The 12,585-nt window shown below is 41.5% G+C and overlaps 1 protein-coding gene across 7 annotated transcripts in view; it reads left to right on the forward strand.

Moving 5' to 3' along the window:
• The window catches only part of bsna (bassoon presynaptic cytomatrix protein a), a 127,092-nt gene that overhangs the window by 89,098 nt on the left and 25,409 nt on the right, over positions 1-12,585 (forward strand). For 3 of the 7 annotated variants that reach the window (XM_086277168.1, XM_086277169.1, XM_086277170.1), the window contains exons 4-8: positions 1,436-6,808; positions 7,592-7,633; positions 8,249-8,410; positions 8,614-8,864; positions 9,296-10,226. In XM_086277168.1, the coding sequence (XP_086133294.1) occupies positions 1,436-6,808; positions 7,592-7,633; positions 8,249-8,410; positions 8,614-8,864; positions 9,296-10,226 (6,759 nt within the window). Of the gene's footprint in view, positions 1-1,435; positions 6,809-7,591; positions 7,634-8,239; positions 8,411-8,613; positions 8,865-9,295; positions 10,227-12,585 lie in introns of all 7 variants that reach the window. The other 4 variants (XM_086277164.1, XM_086277171.1, XM_086277166.1 and 1 more) reach the window with 3 other exon arrangements.

Consider the following 12,585-nt stretch of genomic DNA (forward strand, 5'->3'; position numbering starts at 1 on the left):
TCCAAGCCCTTAGTTCATGTAGCACTCTTGTGGTCATTTTTAAGGTAGCGCTGGACTTTATCATCTGAAGAGCTGCTAAGTAATTAAATTATACAGAGCTCAAAGTAAAGATGCATTATAACCACCTTAAGAGCTTTTCATGATTTTTACCAGTTTTCCATCCTTTTCTCCATCTCCCCAATCATTTACCAGGTTGGTTCCTTTGAGATTATAAATGACTGTTATTAAGAGCCATTGATGAATGAGTTTTCATTTGTTCAGATATTAAAGTCAGCTATACAATCTTACTTTGAGCTCATCATCAAAAGGAAAAAACATGAAAAACATAGTTTGACTAACCTCTTTCCATCAATGGCTCAACATACCTAACAATTATAAGTCACATTAAGATTATTGCATAATAATGTTATTTGTCTTGAGACAAATGAATAAATCAGATCAGATTCAAAGATGTAGAGTAAAATTCAAGTGTTTTGACTCAATTCTCAATTTTTATTACATATTTAGATATTTAAATTAAGTTATATTTAAGTTGTTTTTATTTAGGATTTAGTGTTAGACATGTTAGCTACGTGTTAGCTAATGCTAGTGAACCTGATAGTAATATATTTTTGTTTGTTTGTTTTTTCTTTAGATTCAAAATGAGTATGCGCAAACCTATTTGTGTTATATGAATGTAAAGTTTCTAAATATGTAATGACTGATATTTATTTTACCATTGAGTCTCTTTTTATTTGTTTTTACTTGTTTTCAGTACATGTTCTCTTTTCTATTTATATTTCCAACCTGGGATGAAGAAAGTATTCTGATTCTGAATAATTCTAATAGGCATTGTGTCCCTTAAATTATAAGACATGAGTAGCATGTAGTAATAAATAAATCTCTTTTAGACTGATTTAAACTAAAGCATTCCATTTCAGCCCACTGGCTTAAAACTAAGTTTAATGGAAAAACATAAAATGTCTTCATGGTGATTTAGTGATCTCGTGAATGAAATCCAGTTGATATGAAATCAGTTTCATTAATTTTTATTTTTATTTTTTATATTTTTTTCTTTTTTCTTTTATTTACAAGACAATGAAAGTTGAAAACTGCAGTTTTGGCGTACAGGTTCAAGCATCATAATGATATTTTTAATATAAACTGAAACCATACCATATTATGGCTATCATACAAATAGGACTATTATATATTACTGCAAATTTCTAAATAAGAAATACCATTTTTAAAACTCGTATTTATTTGTAATTTAAAAAAGTATGAATTTTGCATCTAAAATCAGAAAGTGATTTTAAGTGGGCTTAATTTTTATGCAGATTGGTATTATTGACCAGTTTCAACACATTGTAAAATTGATATAAATTATCATTAAAACTAAAAACCTTAGCTCCCCCAAGTCTAATCCATTTGTTTTTCTTTTTTCTTTTCTCTGTAGGATACAAAAAACAACAGCACCCACGACTTGTCACGCAGCCCTCAGAGTCTCAGTGACACTGGCTACTCATCTGATGGTATCTCCAGCTCCCACAGTGAAATCACAGGTCTAATCCAGGAAGAAGAGATGAAGCTGAGTGAAAGGGGAATCAGCAGCCGGGTCTCCCCACCAAGTCCCTCTGAAATCACCAAGCTGGAAAGCTCCATGAGGCCATTACTAGAGAAGAGCTTCTCTGAAGAGAAGGCAGACAGAAGGGGGAGGAAGCACAGAGACAGAGATTTGGATGACAGAGGGAAGCAACGCCCACGTTCTCTGTCAATCCCGCCAGATGCATATGACTCTGATGAGGAGCTGGAAGATATACTTGAGGAAGAAGAAGATGGGGGAGACTGGGAGGGTAAGCGAAAGGAAGGGAAAGAGGAGAAGAAGGAGAAGAAAAAGAAAGAAAAGGAAGCTGAGCCCACAGAGATGACCGATGAGGAGTTCATGAGGAGACAAATAATGGAGATGAGTGCTGATGAAGACAATGAGGAGGAGGAGGAAGAGATGGAGGAAGATGAAGATGAGGAAGACGAAGGATATGGCTACCAGAAACCCAAGAAAAGCCACCATAAGCACATAATCTCTGACTCAGGGAAAGAAAAGAGACGCCTTCAGCACCATTCCAGTAGTTTTGAGGAGGAGACTAAGAGCTCTACTGATGTCTATAAAGGCTCACTAGAAGAGGGTGAGGAAGATGTGATGGCATCGCAAGGAGGTCTGAGGCGCTTCAAAACAATTGAACTCAATAACACCAATAGCTACAGTCGAGACATCGAGCTGAGCAATGAAAACGACTTAAGCCTTGATCGGGAACCAGAGCTAGAGATGGAGAGTCTGACAGGATCTCCTGAGGAACGTTCTCGTGGTGACTACTCCTCGACTCTGCCACCCACTTCATCCTCATATGGCTCTGGACAATCTCCTACGTCCATCTCATCAATGGAGGAAGATAGTGACAGTAGCCCCAGTAGGAGGCAAAGACTGGAGGAGGCTAAGCAGCAGAGGAAAGCACGCCACCGCTCTCATGGCCCTCTCCTTCCTACCATTGAAGATTCTTCAGAAGAGGATGAACTCAGAGAGGAAGAGGAACTTCTGAGAGAACAGGAAAAGATGAGAGAAGTGGAACAGCAGAGAATTAGAAGTACAGCAAGAAAGACCAAGAGAGATAAAGAGGAGCTGAGGGCTCAGAGGCGCAGAGAAAGATCTAAGACCCCACCTAGCAATCTGTCACCTATTGAGGATGCGTCTCCAACAGAAGAGCTGAGACAAGCAGCAGAAATGGAAGAGCTTCATCGTTCCTCTGCTTCTGAATATTCGCCTCAAAGTCTTGACTCAGAGGCAGAGGGATATGAGTCCAAACTTTACAAGTCAGGAAGTGAGTATAATCTGCCAACCTTCATGTCACTCTATTCCCCGATAGAGAAAACAACTGCAACCACCACCACAGCACCATCTTCAACTTCCAAACCTCTGAAGAGTGCTGAGGAGGTCTATGAGGAGATGATGAGAAAGGCAGAAATGCTTCAAAAGCAGCAGAAACAACAACAGCAACAACAGCAACATGGAAGACATGGGCAGTACTATGAGGAGGACATTAATGGGCAAAGTTATGATGATGAGTATGAATATGAGCAAGATCAAACAGGATATGACAATGAGGCAGCAGAGACAGAAACTGATATTTATGAGGAGATTAGACAAACATCTCAGAACATTACCAAGATGCAACAGGCCACAGATGAGCAAGTAGAGATTGAAATTGAGAGCTCTTACCCAGATAAACAGCTCTTAGATACAGGCTCAGCCTTTGCTAAGCTACTAGAGCAAAGTAATGCTCTCCTTACACCAGGTACCAGTCCCACCCAGATCTCAGCTCCTGTGTCCTTTGCTGAGACTGCAGGGCGAATCCCTGATGTCAGAGTAACACAGCACTATTCTGCAAAGGATGGACACAAAGATAGACTCAAAACCCAAGCAGGAAAGAATGGAATAACTCCAACAGTGGCAGCAACCACTATTGCAGCATATGGTGTTTATGCTAGAGATGCAGTAACTATTTCTCAGACTGGTTCAAGCCATACTGTTACGTCCACTCAGTCTGAAATAGGTCGCAGGCATATGGGTAGTACATCCGCATCTTCAGCTACAGTCTCAAGCGTATGCAGCAAGATTGCAGAGATTACCCAAGCCTACAGTCAAAGAGAAGTCATTACCAGAAGGGTAGGGGAGACCAGGGGGATCCAAGTGCGAGACAGCTCAACATCTTCTATTGAGAGAATTATTGAGCCCCGTTCTCCCAAGTATACTACTTATTACAGAAGCACCAGTCCTCCTCTTTCACCATCACCACCACCACCGCAGAGTCCCACTCGCTCTCCTTCAAGAAGAGCTACAGCTGAGTTCTCTACACAGACTTTCAGTTCAGCATTGAGAATGGAGTCAGCAGGCTCTGGTCCTACTTCACCAGTAATGGCTCAGGGAACCCAAACATCACATCGATCAGTTTCCCCTAGGCTCTATCGACAGCAATCCTCTCAGGATGCCCCATACTCCCCTCCTTCAAGCCCAGCTAGGCCAACGACAGTCAATACTGCAACTTCCCCGCTGTCTTCTCCTACCCGATTTAGCCGCCAATCAACATTTGATACTTACTCTCCATGTGGCAGCCCTCCAGACACACCGCCTTACCACCACTCTCCTACACGGAGCTTTTATCGTACACAAAGAGTGGAGAAAGTAAATGTCGGAACAAGCATGGTCACCACAGCCAGCATATACACCAGAGGGTCTGTTTCAATGGATAATATCTCCCTCTGTAGGATATCTACAGTCCCAGGGACTTCGAGGGTAGAGCAGGGCCATATGATTCATGGTGGAAGTGTTGTGGACCTTAGAACAGCTACTAAACCAGCTCCTATTATTATGACTGACCAAGGAATGGATCTCACCTCCTTAGCCACAGAAAGCAGAAAATACCATGGTGGACCAGAGGGTAGCAGACATTCAACGATTGTACAGCCACTGATTATGAACTTGAACACACAGGAAACCACCACACCAACCACTGTGAGTGTCACCGTAGCTGCTTCAATGTTCATGACCCAGCCAAAACAACCAACAGTTTATGGTGATCCACATCAAAACCGAGTGGATCTGGGACAAGGCATGGGTTCAGCAGTTTGTCTCTCCCAGAATAAACCAGTTTCACCTCCAACTGACCCATCAATACCAAAAATTGATGCCAAACTGGAAGACCTCAGTATACAACAGAGAGAGCTTCAAAAACAACAAGAGAAGCTGCAGAAACAACAAGAGCTCCTGGAACAACAGTTGCAACACCACCATCAGATGCAACAACAGCAGCAACAGGCATCTGTTTTAGCCAGGTACAACCTTACTGGCCCAATCTCACCTTTACTGAAAAAAGATTTGCTCGTCAGTCAGACAACCACTGCTTCAGCTGTGGTCAGTGCTGTATCACCAATCATTAACCCTGAACTGTATGGCGCTGGTCCAGTTGAACTCAAGGGAAAGCCCAGTCCTCCTGGTTTGATATCAGGGGGTAAATCGCCACATAGTATGGTTGTACAAATGGATGGGGGGCCAGACCCAGCCAGGGCTGTGACTCAGCTCGTCAAGGTAGAAGAAGGACAGGATGCTGTAGATCTGACAGGAGGCCAAATTAAGCCTGACAACCAACCAGCTTGCTGTGATATTGTTTATCGACTTCCATTTGGTGGAACCTGTGTTGGTGCTCCTGAGAAAGAAGGCATAAGGCCTCCATCTGCCCCACCTCTCACCTATGAGTCTGACCAAGAAAGACAACCTGGAAGGTACCATGAGTATCCAATGGATGGGCGTAAGGCCTACACGTTACCTTTTCCTGGTAGGCTCCAGCCTTCGATGTCTGATACAAACCTTGCTGAAGCTGGGTTACAGTCTTACCATTCTAAAGTGGAACCACATCTCCAAGCTTCAGGAGAACTTGCCATGGATCTAACTGCTATGAAACAGGGCTATGGAGGATATGTGGGGATGCAGTATGGTTCCTATACAGATTTACGGCATGGAGGAGACATTGCAGCACAAACACTGCCTATCAGAAGATACAATTCCTTGTCCAACATCAGTTCAGATTATGGCTATTCTGCGCGTGACATTGCTAACTTCCAAGAAGCTAACTTGGCTCAGTACAGTGCCACAACTGCAAGGGAGATTAGCCGAATGTGTGCAGCACTCAATTCCATGGATCGCTATGGAAGCAACCCAGACTTGATGCAGTTTGGCAGTTTGAGCAGAGGTACTGGGCCCATGGCCTCCAGACTTGCAGCTGGTCTTGGCATTAGGCAAAACCTTCTCTTTGGATTAGATGGGAAGCCAATCTCTCACAGTCAAGCATTAACTAATCTTATCAATGCCAGGCAGGCGAGTCTAAGAGCCATGTACCCCGCTGCTATTAGATCCTCAGATGGGATGATCTACTCAACTATTCAGACCCCCATTGCTTCTACACTTCCCATCACAACCCAGCCTGCCTCTGTTCTTCGACCACTAATAAGAGGAGTCTACAGGCCATACCTCTCTGCCAACATGACACCAGTGCCCCTATCTAGTCTTAGCAGGCTACCAATGAGCCCCAGAATGCCCTTATCTGGACAAGCTGCAGTCCGTTATCCAGCACCAGGCCTTCTCCAAACAACATCAGCCACTGACATAAGTGCTGCTGCCACAACAACCTCAGCAACTGCAGGGGTCCTAGTGGGTGTTCCCATGACAACTAGCTCAGTGGTCCAGGATGAACCAGTTTACCTTGGCAAAGGTGCGACAGTGTCCTCTTTATCAGCAGAGGTCACCTCAGTGCAAGGAACAGTTGTCATACCAGCTGATCAGCAGCAGCAGCCAATAAACCTGTCCCAGGCACACCTGAGTAGCCAACAACAGAAACAAGTAACAACTGTTCAGCAGCCACAACAGCCTGCCCCTGCTGCACATGCTTACCCACTTTCAGGTCCTGCACAAACACATGGTTACACCCAACCTCCAGCAGTCCTGTCTGCCCCTACTGCTGGCTTACCAATTCCAGGTGGTCTTCCTCCTTTCCCTCCACCAGGTGCCATACACAAAGAGGGTGAAACTGAGGCAGAGAGACTGCACCGCCAGCAGGAGCAGCTTCTGCAGATGGAGAGAGAGCGGGTGGAGCTGGAGAAACTCAGGCAATTGCGCCTGCAAGAAGAGCTGGAAAGGGAAAGGTTAGAGCTGAAGTTGCACAGAGAGAAGGAGCAGATGCTGGTGCAGAGAGAGTTACAGGAGCTGCAGAACATCAAGGAACAGGTAGAGGGAGAAGCAGGAGGTGGAATGCAGAGTTTGATCCTTAATGTCTTGTTTGATGTTGTGTGGTTATTGTGTTTGGATTGGATATTGGGTTTTTTTTTGGTTTAGTTTTGTGGTGGTGTTATTTGTGGTGTATTTGGTTGAGTTATCTTTTTTTAATCCCATTTAAAATGCTTTTATTCAGTGTTTCAGTATTGTGCCTACTTAACAAGACACATTAAAAACAGCTAATTTTTTATACAGTATATTGTCTTTCAATGTCTGTCTCTTAGCAGTTCTTCTAAAAAGTATATTAAACAAGCATTTTCAGTTAATCAGATACATTAAGTCCATAAGATATTTCTTTAAAATGTAGTGCTAAAATTCTGTTCAAAAGTGATGACTTTTTTTCTGAATAAATATTTTTATGCAGCCTTAGTTATAAATGATGAGTTTGCATGCTGTGTTTGTTTGGGCTTTTTAAAATTTTGCACATGATGTTTGCGTGTCTGTTTGATGTCTGTTGTATGTGTGTTTCAAAAGGATACCTGTTTATAAAGTCTCATGTTTCATTTATTACTTTGATTTTTAGGCCAAAAAAGTGGTTTAAATGTTCCATTCAGCGGACTAATTTGCATAAAATCATAAAAATCAAGCAAAATAAACCAAAATATATTGCAAAACTATCGAAAATCAGTCACACATGTTGGTTATAATATATTGCTTTCTGAGCTCTTGGCCTTGCAATGATGTTTTCACAGTAAACCTGAGGGCTAATGTGACAATTTTCTTCTTTTTTAATAGAACAAGCAGTTGAAAATCTTTCAACTTAAGTCTGTTAAACAGGTGTGGAAGTCTTCCTTAATGAGAATAAACTAGAACTGGAATGTTTAAAATGCATCTCATAATTTACAGTGCAAGCAAAAACCCCTAACTGCTTATTTGCATCAGCCTGTCATTTTAGCAGTAAAAGAAATGCCTTAAATATTTTCTGCAGAGCATTGTATGACTGGTAAGAGCAATTACCAGTAAATGCTGCACTTCATTCATGTTGCGCCTCCATTCTTGGTTTTTGCAGTATATACAAGTTTGACTAACTTGGAACCATTGTCAAAACTAATCCATCAGCACAAGAATGACTTCATGTCACATTCACATGTGGGAATCTTGTGATTTAGGCTACATTTTAGAAATTTTATCATCCTGAATAAAACCAGATATCATGACTTTGGCTCTTTTTCGCTGTTTTCTCTGTTTTTAAATTTTTTCTTCATCTTGTTCTGGTACTATTCTTCACTTTGCTTATTTCATAATTTCTCCTTCATCAACCCATTCCATCTCTCCACCCTCTTATGCTCCACGCTCTGTTCTGTTATGTTATCTCGCTCTGTCTGTGTTTTTGCCCATATGTCCTTCTTTCTCTTCCCATCTCCACCGACACTTTTTGTTTAGGTTCTGCAGCAGCAACAGCATGAACGTGAGAAACAACTTGTTCTACAGCGGGAGCAGCTGGCTCAGCAGAAGTCCCAGCTAGATCAGATCCAGTCTTTACAGCAGCAGCTCCAGCAGCAGCTTGAAGAGCAGAAGAGACAGAAAACCGCTGCTGTCACCCAGATCATGCAGGTGGGGGTGGGGTGGGGTTAATGAAAAACATTGGTAGCTGGCTCTTAAGCTGTGTATGCATGTGACACTCTGCATTCAGACAGATATGTGTACCTTTTTATCTTGAAGAAATGTGTTTGTGAAGTGCAGCTACACAACCTTGTCGTTCTGATTTGAATCACTGCTTTATAGCAATATTAAAACCCCATGGTTTTTTTGTACAGCTGGATGGACAGCCGCTGCACCCCTACGCAGACTCTCATATGGGCTCCCGTTCTCTGCCCAACTCCTCGTCAGAGATGTGCCTGAGGAGCCAGGAGGAGCAAATGGAGGCCAGGACCAACATGAGAAAACACAGCTCCATGAGCAGACTGACTAGAGATAGCTTGGATGGAGATGGCGTGGTGTTCTACGGCTCCCCCCGCAGGATTGTGGATAGCTGTGTGCAGACTGACGATGAAGATGGAGAGGAGAGGTAAACAGTGTGTGAGTGTATGGAGTGACGGGGAAAGAGGAGGGGTGTAAGAGGTGAAACTGTGTGTATATAGGCAAAGGTTATTTTAATAGCCTTGCAATTTACTTCACGTGTCTGTAATTAAATTTAAGACCCAAGGAGAAACAGGTTTTATTAATATTTTATGAATAATACCATGTAGAATAAATCAATCACTTGAAGGAAAGGTTGGAACAATAGTATATACAGTAGCATACTAACATAAAAAAGTTCACACTCAAAAAGGATGAGGATAAATGTTTGTGTTAACAATTTATATTCATAGCACTTTATTGCATTGTAGTTATCACTTTTTCATACCCTATATTGCCAGTAGATTTACAAAATTACTTGACAGCAACCTAAATATAGTTCTTTATTTTTTGTTTTTCGTGTATTTTCTCCATCGCCAGGTACATGATGCGTCATCGCACCAGGAGGCGTGGTCGCAGCGTTGACTGCTCTGTCCAGACAGATGATGACGAGGACAAGGCTGAGACAGAGCATCCGGTCCGCCGAAGGCGCTCGCGTTTCTCAAGGCACTCTGAGTCCAGTGCAGCTGGCAGCAGCACTGCCACTACAGCCACCTTAGCTACTGATACCAAAACTGACAAAACTAAGATGGTTTCCTCCAATATTGGCGTTCAGACAATCAGGGAAATGTCTTGCCAGACGGAAGTGGAGCACCTAGGAAGAGTCTCCCCAGCAATCCATGTGACAGTACCAGACCCTAACAAAGTAGAGATTGTGCACTATATCTCTGGACCAGAGCGAACTCAAAAAGGACAATCTCTAGCTTGCCAGACTGATCCAGAAGCCCAGTCACAGGGAGTTGTAGCTCCACAGCTAAGTGTACCAACCACAGTCAGTCCATATTCGTCCTCTGCCGGTACTGGCACACAACAGTCAGGTTCTGACCTTCTCACCCAGCAACGCCAGCAGCAGATTGCCGCAAATGCTGCCAAATTTGAGCGCCGACGTCCTGACCCACTCGACATTAATTACCAGCCTCACAACCATCTCCACAATGAATCGATCTCCAGCATCATTCGCCAGCAGCAAACAGCCCCCAAATCTCCACAAGTCCTCTACTCTCCGGTCTCTCCGGTGTCCCCTCACCGCCTCATAGAGACTTCTCTGTCAAGCGAGCGACTGAACAAGGCCCATGTAACACCTCAGCAGAAGTCCTACACAGCCGAATCTCCCCAGCGACACCCCTCTGTGCCCCGACCTATCAAGAGCACTCAGAGGTCAATGTCAGATCCCAAGTCTCTAAGCCCCACCACAGATGAGCACACGAAGGCCAGGTTGTCCCTGTATCAACAACAAGCACTTCAGAACCAGGTAAAGCCATTCAAACCATGGTGATATACACTAAAAGCCATTGAAATTTATAGTTAATGATGTTATTCAGATGGATACAGTCTAGATAACCACTAATATCACTGGATATTGTTAAAAAGTACAAATTTTATAGGAAAAATGACAGCACTGGTTAACTTTCACACAAAATTATCTAAAATTTTGTCAAAGTTTTAGTTGAAAAGAAAGTGGGATGAACATTAAATCCTGTTATTTTAACTTTATAGCTGAAAATAAAGCAATGCACAGATGGTGATTCTGTATGCAAAGGTTACAGTAGTATCCAAAAGATGTAAAGTTTGTCTTACTATTTATTACTTTTCATATGTTACATCCTTCATGCTACATTCATATTTTAATTCAGAGTGAAGAGATTTATAAGCCGCATATAAAACAGTAAAATCAAATGATAGACTAAAACAGTGGAAAAATATTTTTAACAATTAATAAATAAATTGGTACATTTTAAACTCCTGCAGCGGGCCAGTTAGCACATTTAATAACGTTGCTCTCAACAACAGGCTCAGTTTTATATTGTTTATTTGAGTCAAAACCTAGCAAGGGCATTAATACTGAATGGCCTCTGTGTAACTTTGAAACCATTTCTTTCATTCGATGTTGCCCTTGTTTTCATTTTCTGAGTGCTATGAATGTTTCATGTGGATGCTATGATGAGTAATTCCCTTTGTTAGATTATTTTTCAGATTTTGTTATTGTTTTGTAGTTTTACGACCTCATCTTCTGTTTGAAACCAGTAACACCTCAGCAGTAGCTGGCATGCAAAGTCAAAATGTGCTCTATTATTGAGGTCTCTTGAGTTACTCTGGGCCTTGATTTTAAAAACTGATAAAGAGCCTAGCAGCTTGCCCACAAACTAACTAAATTTGATCAAACTACAAAACTTCAGTTTATCTCCGACTAAATTTATAAAGGTCTATGCTGTTTCAACAATTTACATATTATGGTAAATGGACTGGTTTTATATAGCGCTTCTCTACTCTACCTGAACACTGAAAGCACTTTATACAACATGCCTCATTCACCAATTCAGACCCATTCATACAAGCACATTTTTGTTCTATGCCCTAAGTGCTTTCTGCCTAACATTCACACACATTCACACTCCAGTCGATGCCTGACCTGCTCTACCTCCTGAGCTACAGCCACCCCTATTATTTACTGGGGTTTGAAGAGTAAAAAACAAAAACATTAAGCCATAATTGTGACCCATTCTGTGTATTTAAACTGTTTCAATGGTAACAGAAACTCCCTTGCTCGCATAGCAGGAGCAATAACTCTTTTAAATGGACATTACATACTTACCTATATTGTCTCAACAACCATACCTGAAAATCAATTAACAACAATAGCTTAGGGAATTAATTAATGCCACCACAAGACACTGTGCTACAATATGACAGTATAATGGTTGTCTGGAAAAAAAATAGAATTAAAAAAAGGACCAATAAAACATATGTGAACAGTCACATTTGATACAGATGCTACTAGAATGTTCGTGCACAGACTGTAGACTAGTAGATCTCAGGACTGTTTTGTGCTTAAGTGCAATTACTTAAGAATGCTTTAGTGTACATTATGTTCATTTGAAGTTTATGTTACGTTATTAATAGCAGCTCAGACTGAAACAGTATTTTAACTCTTCTGTTTCAGCCAAATTGTCCTAACAATGACAGCTGGTGTCAATGAGTGTAAAATCTACCCTAGTAAAGCCAAAGACACACACCCTAATACCCTAAGAACAACTCTTCACCTCTCAATTTTCAACCAACTTTCAACTCTGTTGAAATGTGGCAAAGATGTTACTTAACTTGTTTTGGGTAACAACAACTACCCATCCGGTTTTCCCTGGGTGAGAGTTATTGTTTTTTTTTTTTTTTTAATGCTGTGATGTATGGTTGAGGTCAGAAGTTTACATATGCTAGTCATGGATTTATGCAAATGTATAAGTTGGGGCTTTTATTGATTTTGTTGAATTCAGTAAAATGATTATACATCATACATCTTTCACGATTTTAGAGAACAAGAATTGGACTGAAAATTGAAAAGTATATATACACCCCCAGTAATATTTGGTTGAATCTTCCTCAGTTGGTTGCATCATGACTGCATGTTTTTTTTAACCTTCAACAAGCTTCTGACATAATTCTGGCTGGATATCTGACCACTTTTCTCTTGCAGAATTAGAATAGTTTATTTAATTTGGTTGGTTTCTTGGCATGGACCCAGTTTCGAAGCATAGTCCAAAAATTTTCAGACATAGGACATACCAGAAGCTTAATGTTAATCAACCATTGAACCATTGGTGAAGTTGAAGAGTTTG

Source organism: Aulonocara sp. 'chitande type north' Nkhata Bay, linkage group LG20 (assembly GCF_057382095.1).
Source record: "Aulonocara sp. 'chitande type north' Nkhata Bay isolate Kocher_YH1m ecotype deep benthic linkage group LG20, A_spYH_male_GT1.1, whole genome shotgun sequence".
NCBI lineage: Eukaryota > Metazoa > Chordata > Actinopteri > Cichliformes > Cichlidae > Aulonocara > Aulonocara sp. 'chitande type north' Nkhata Bay.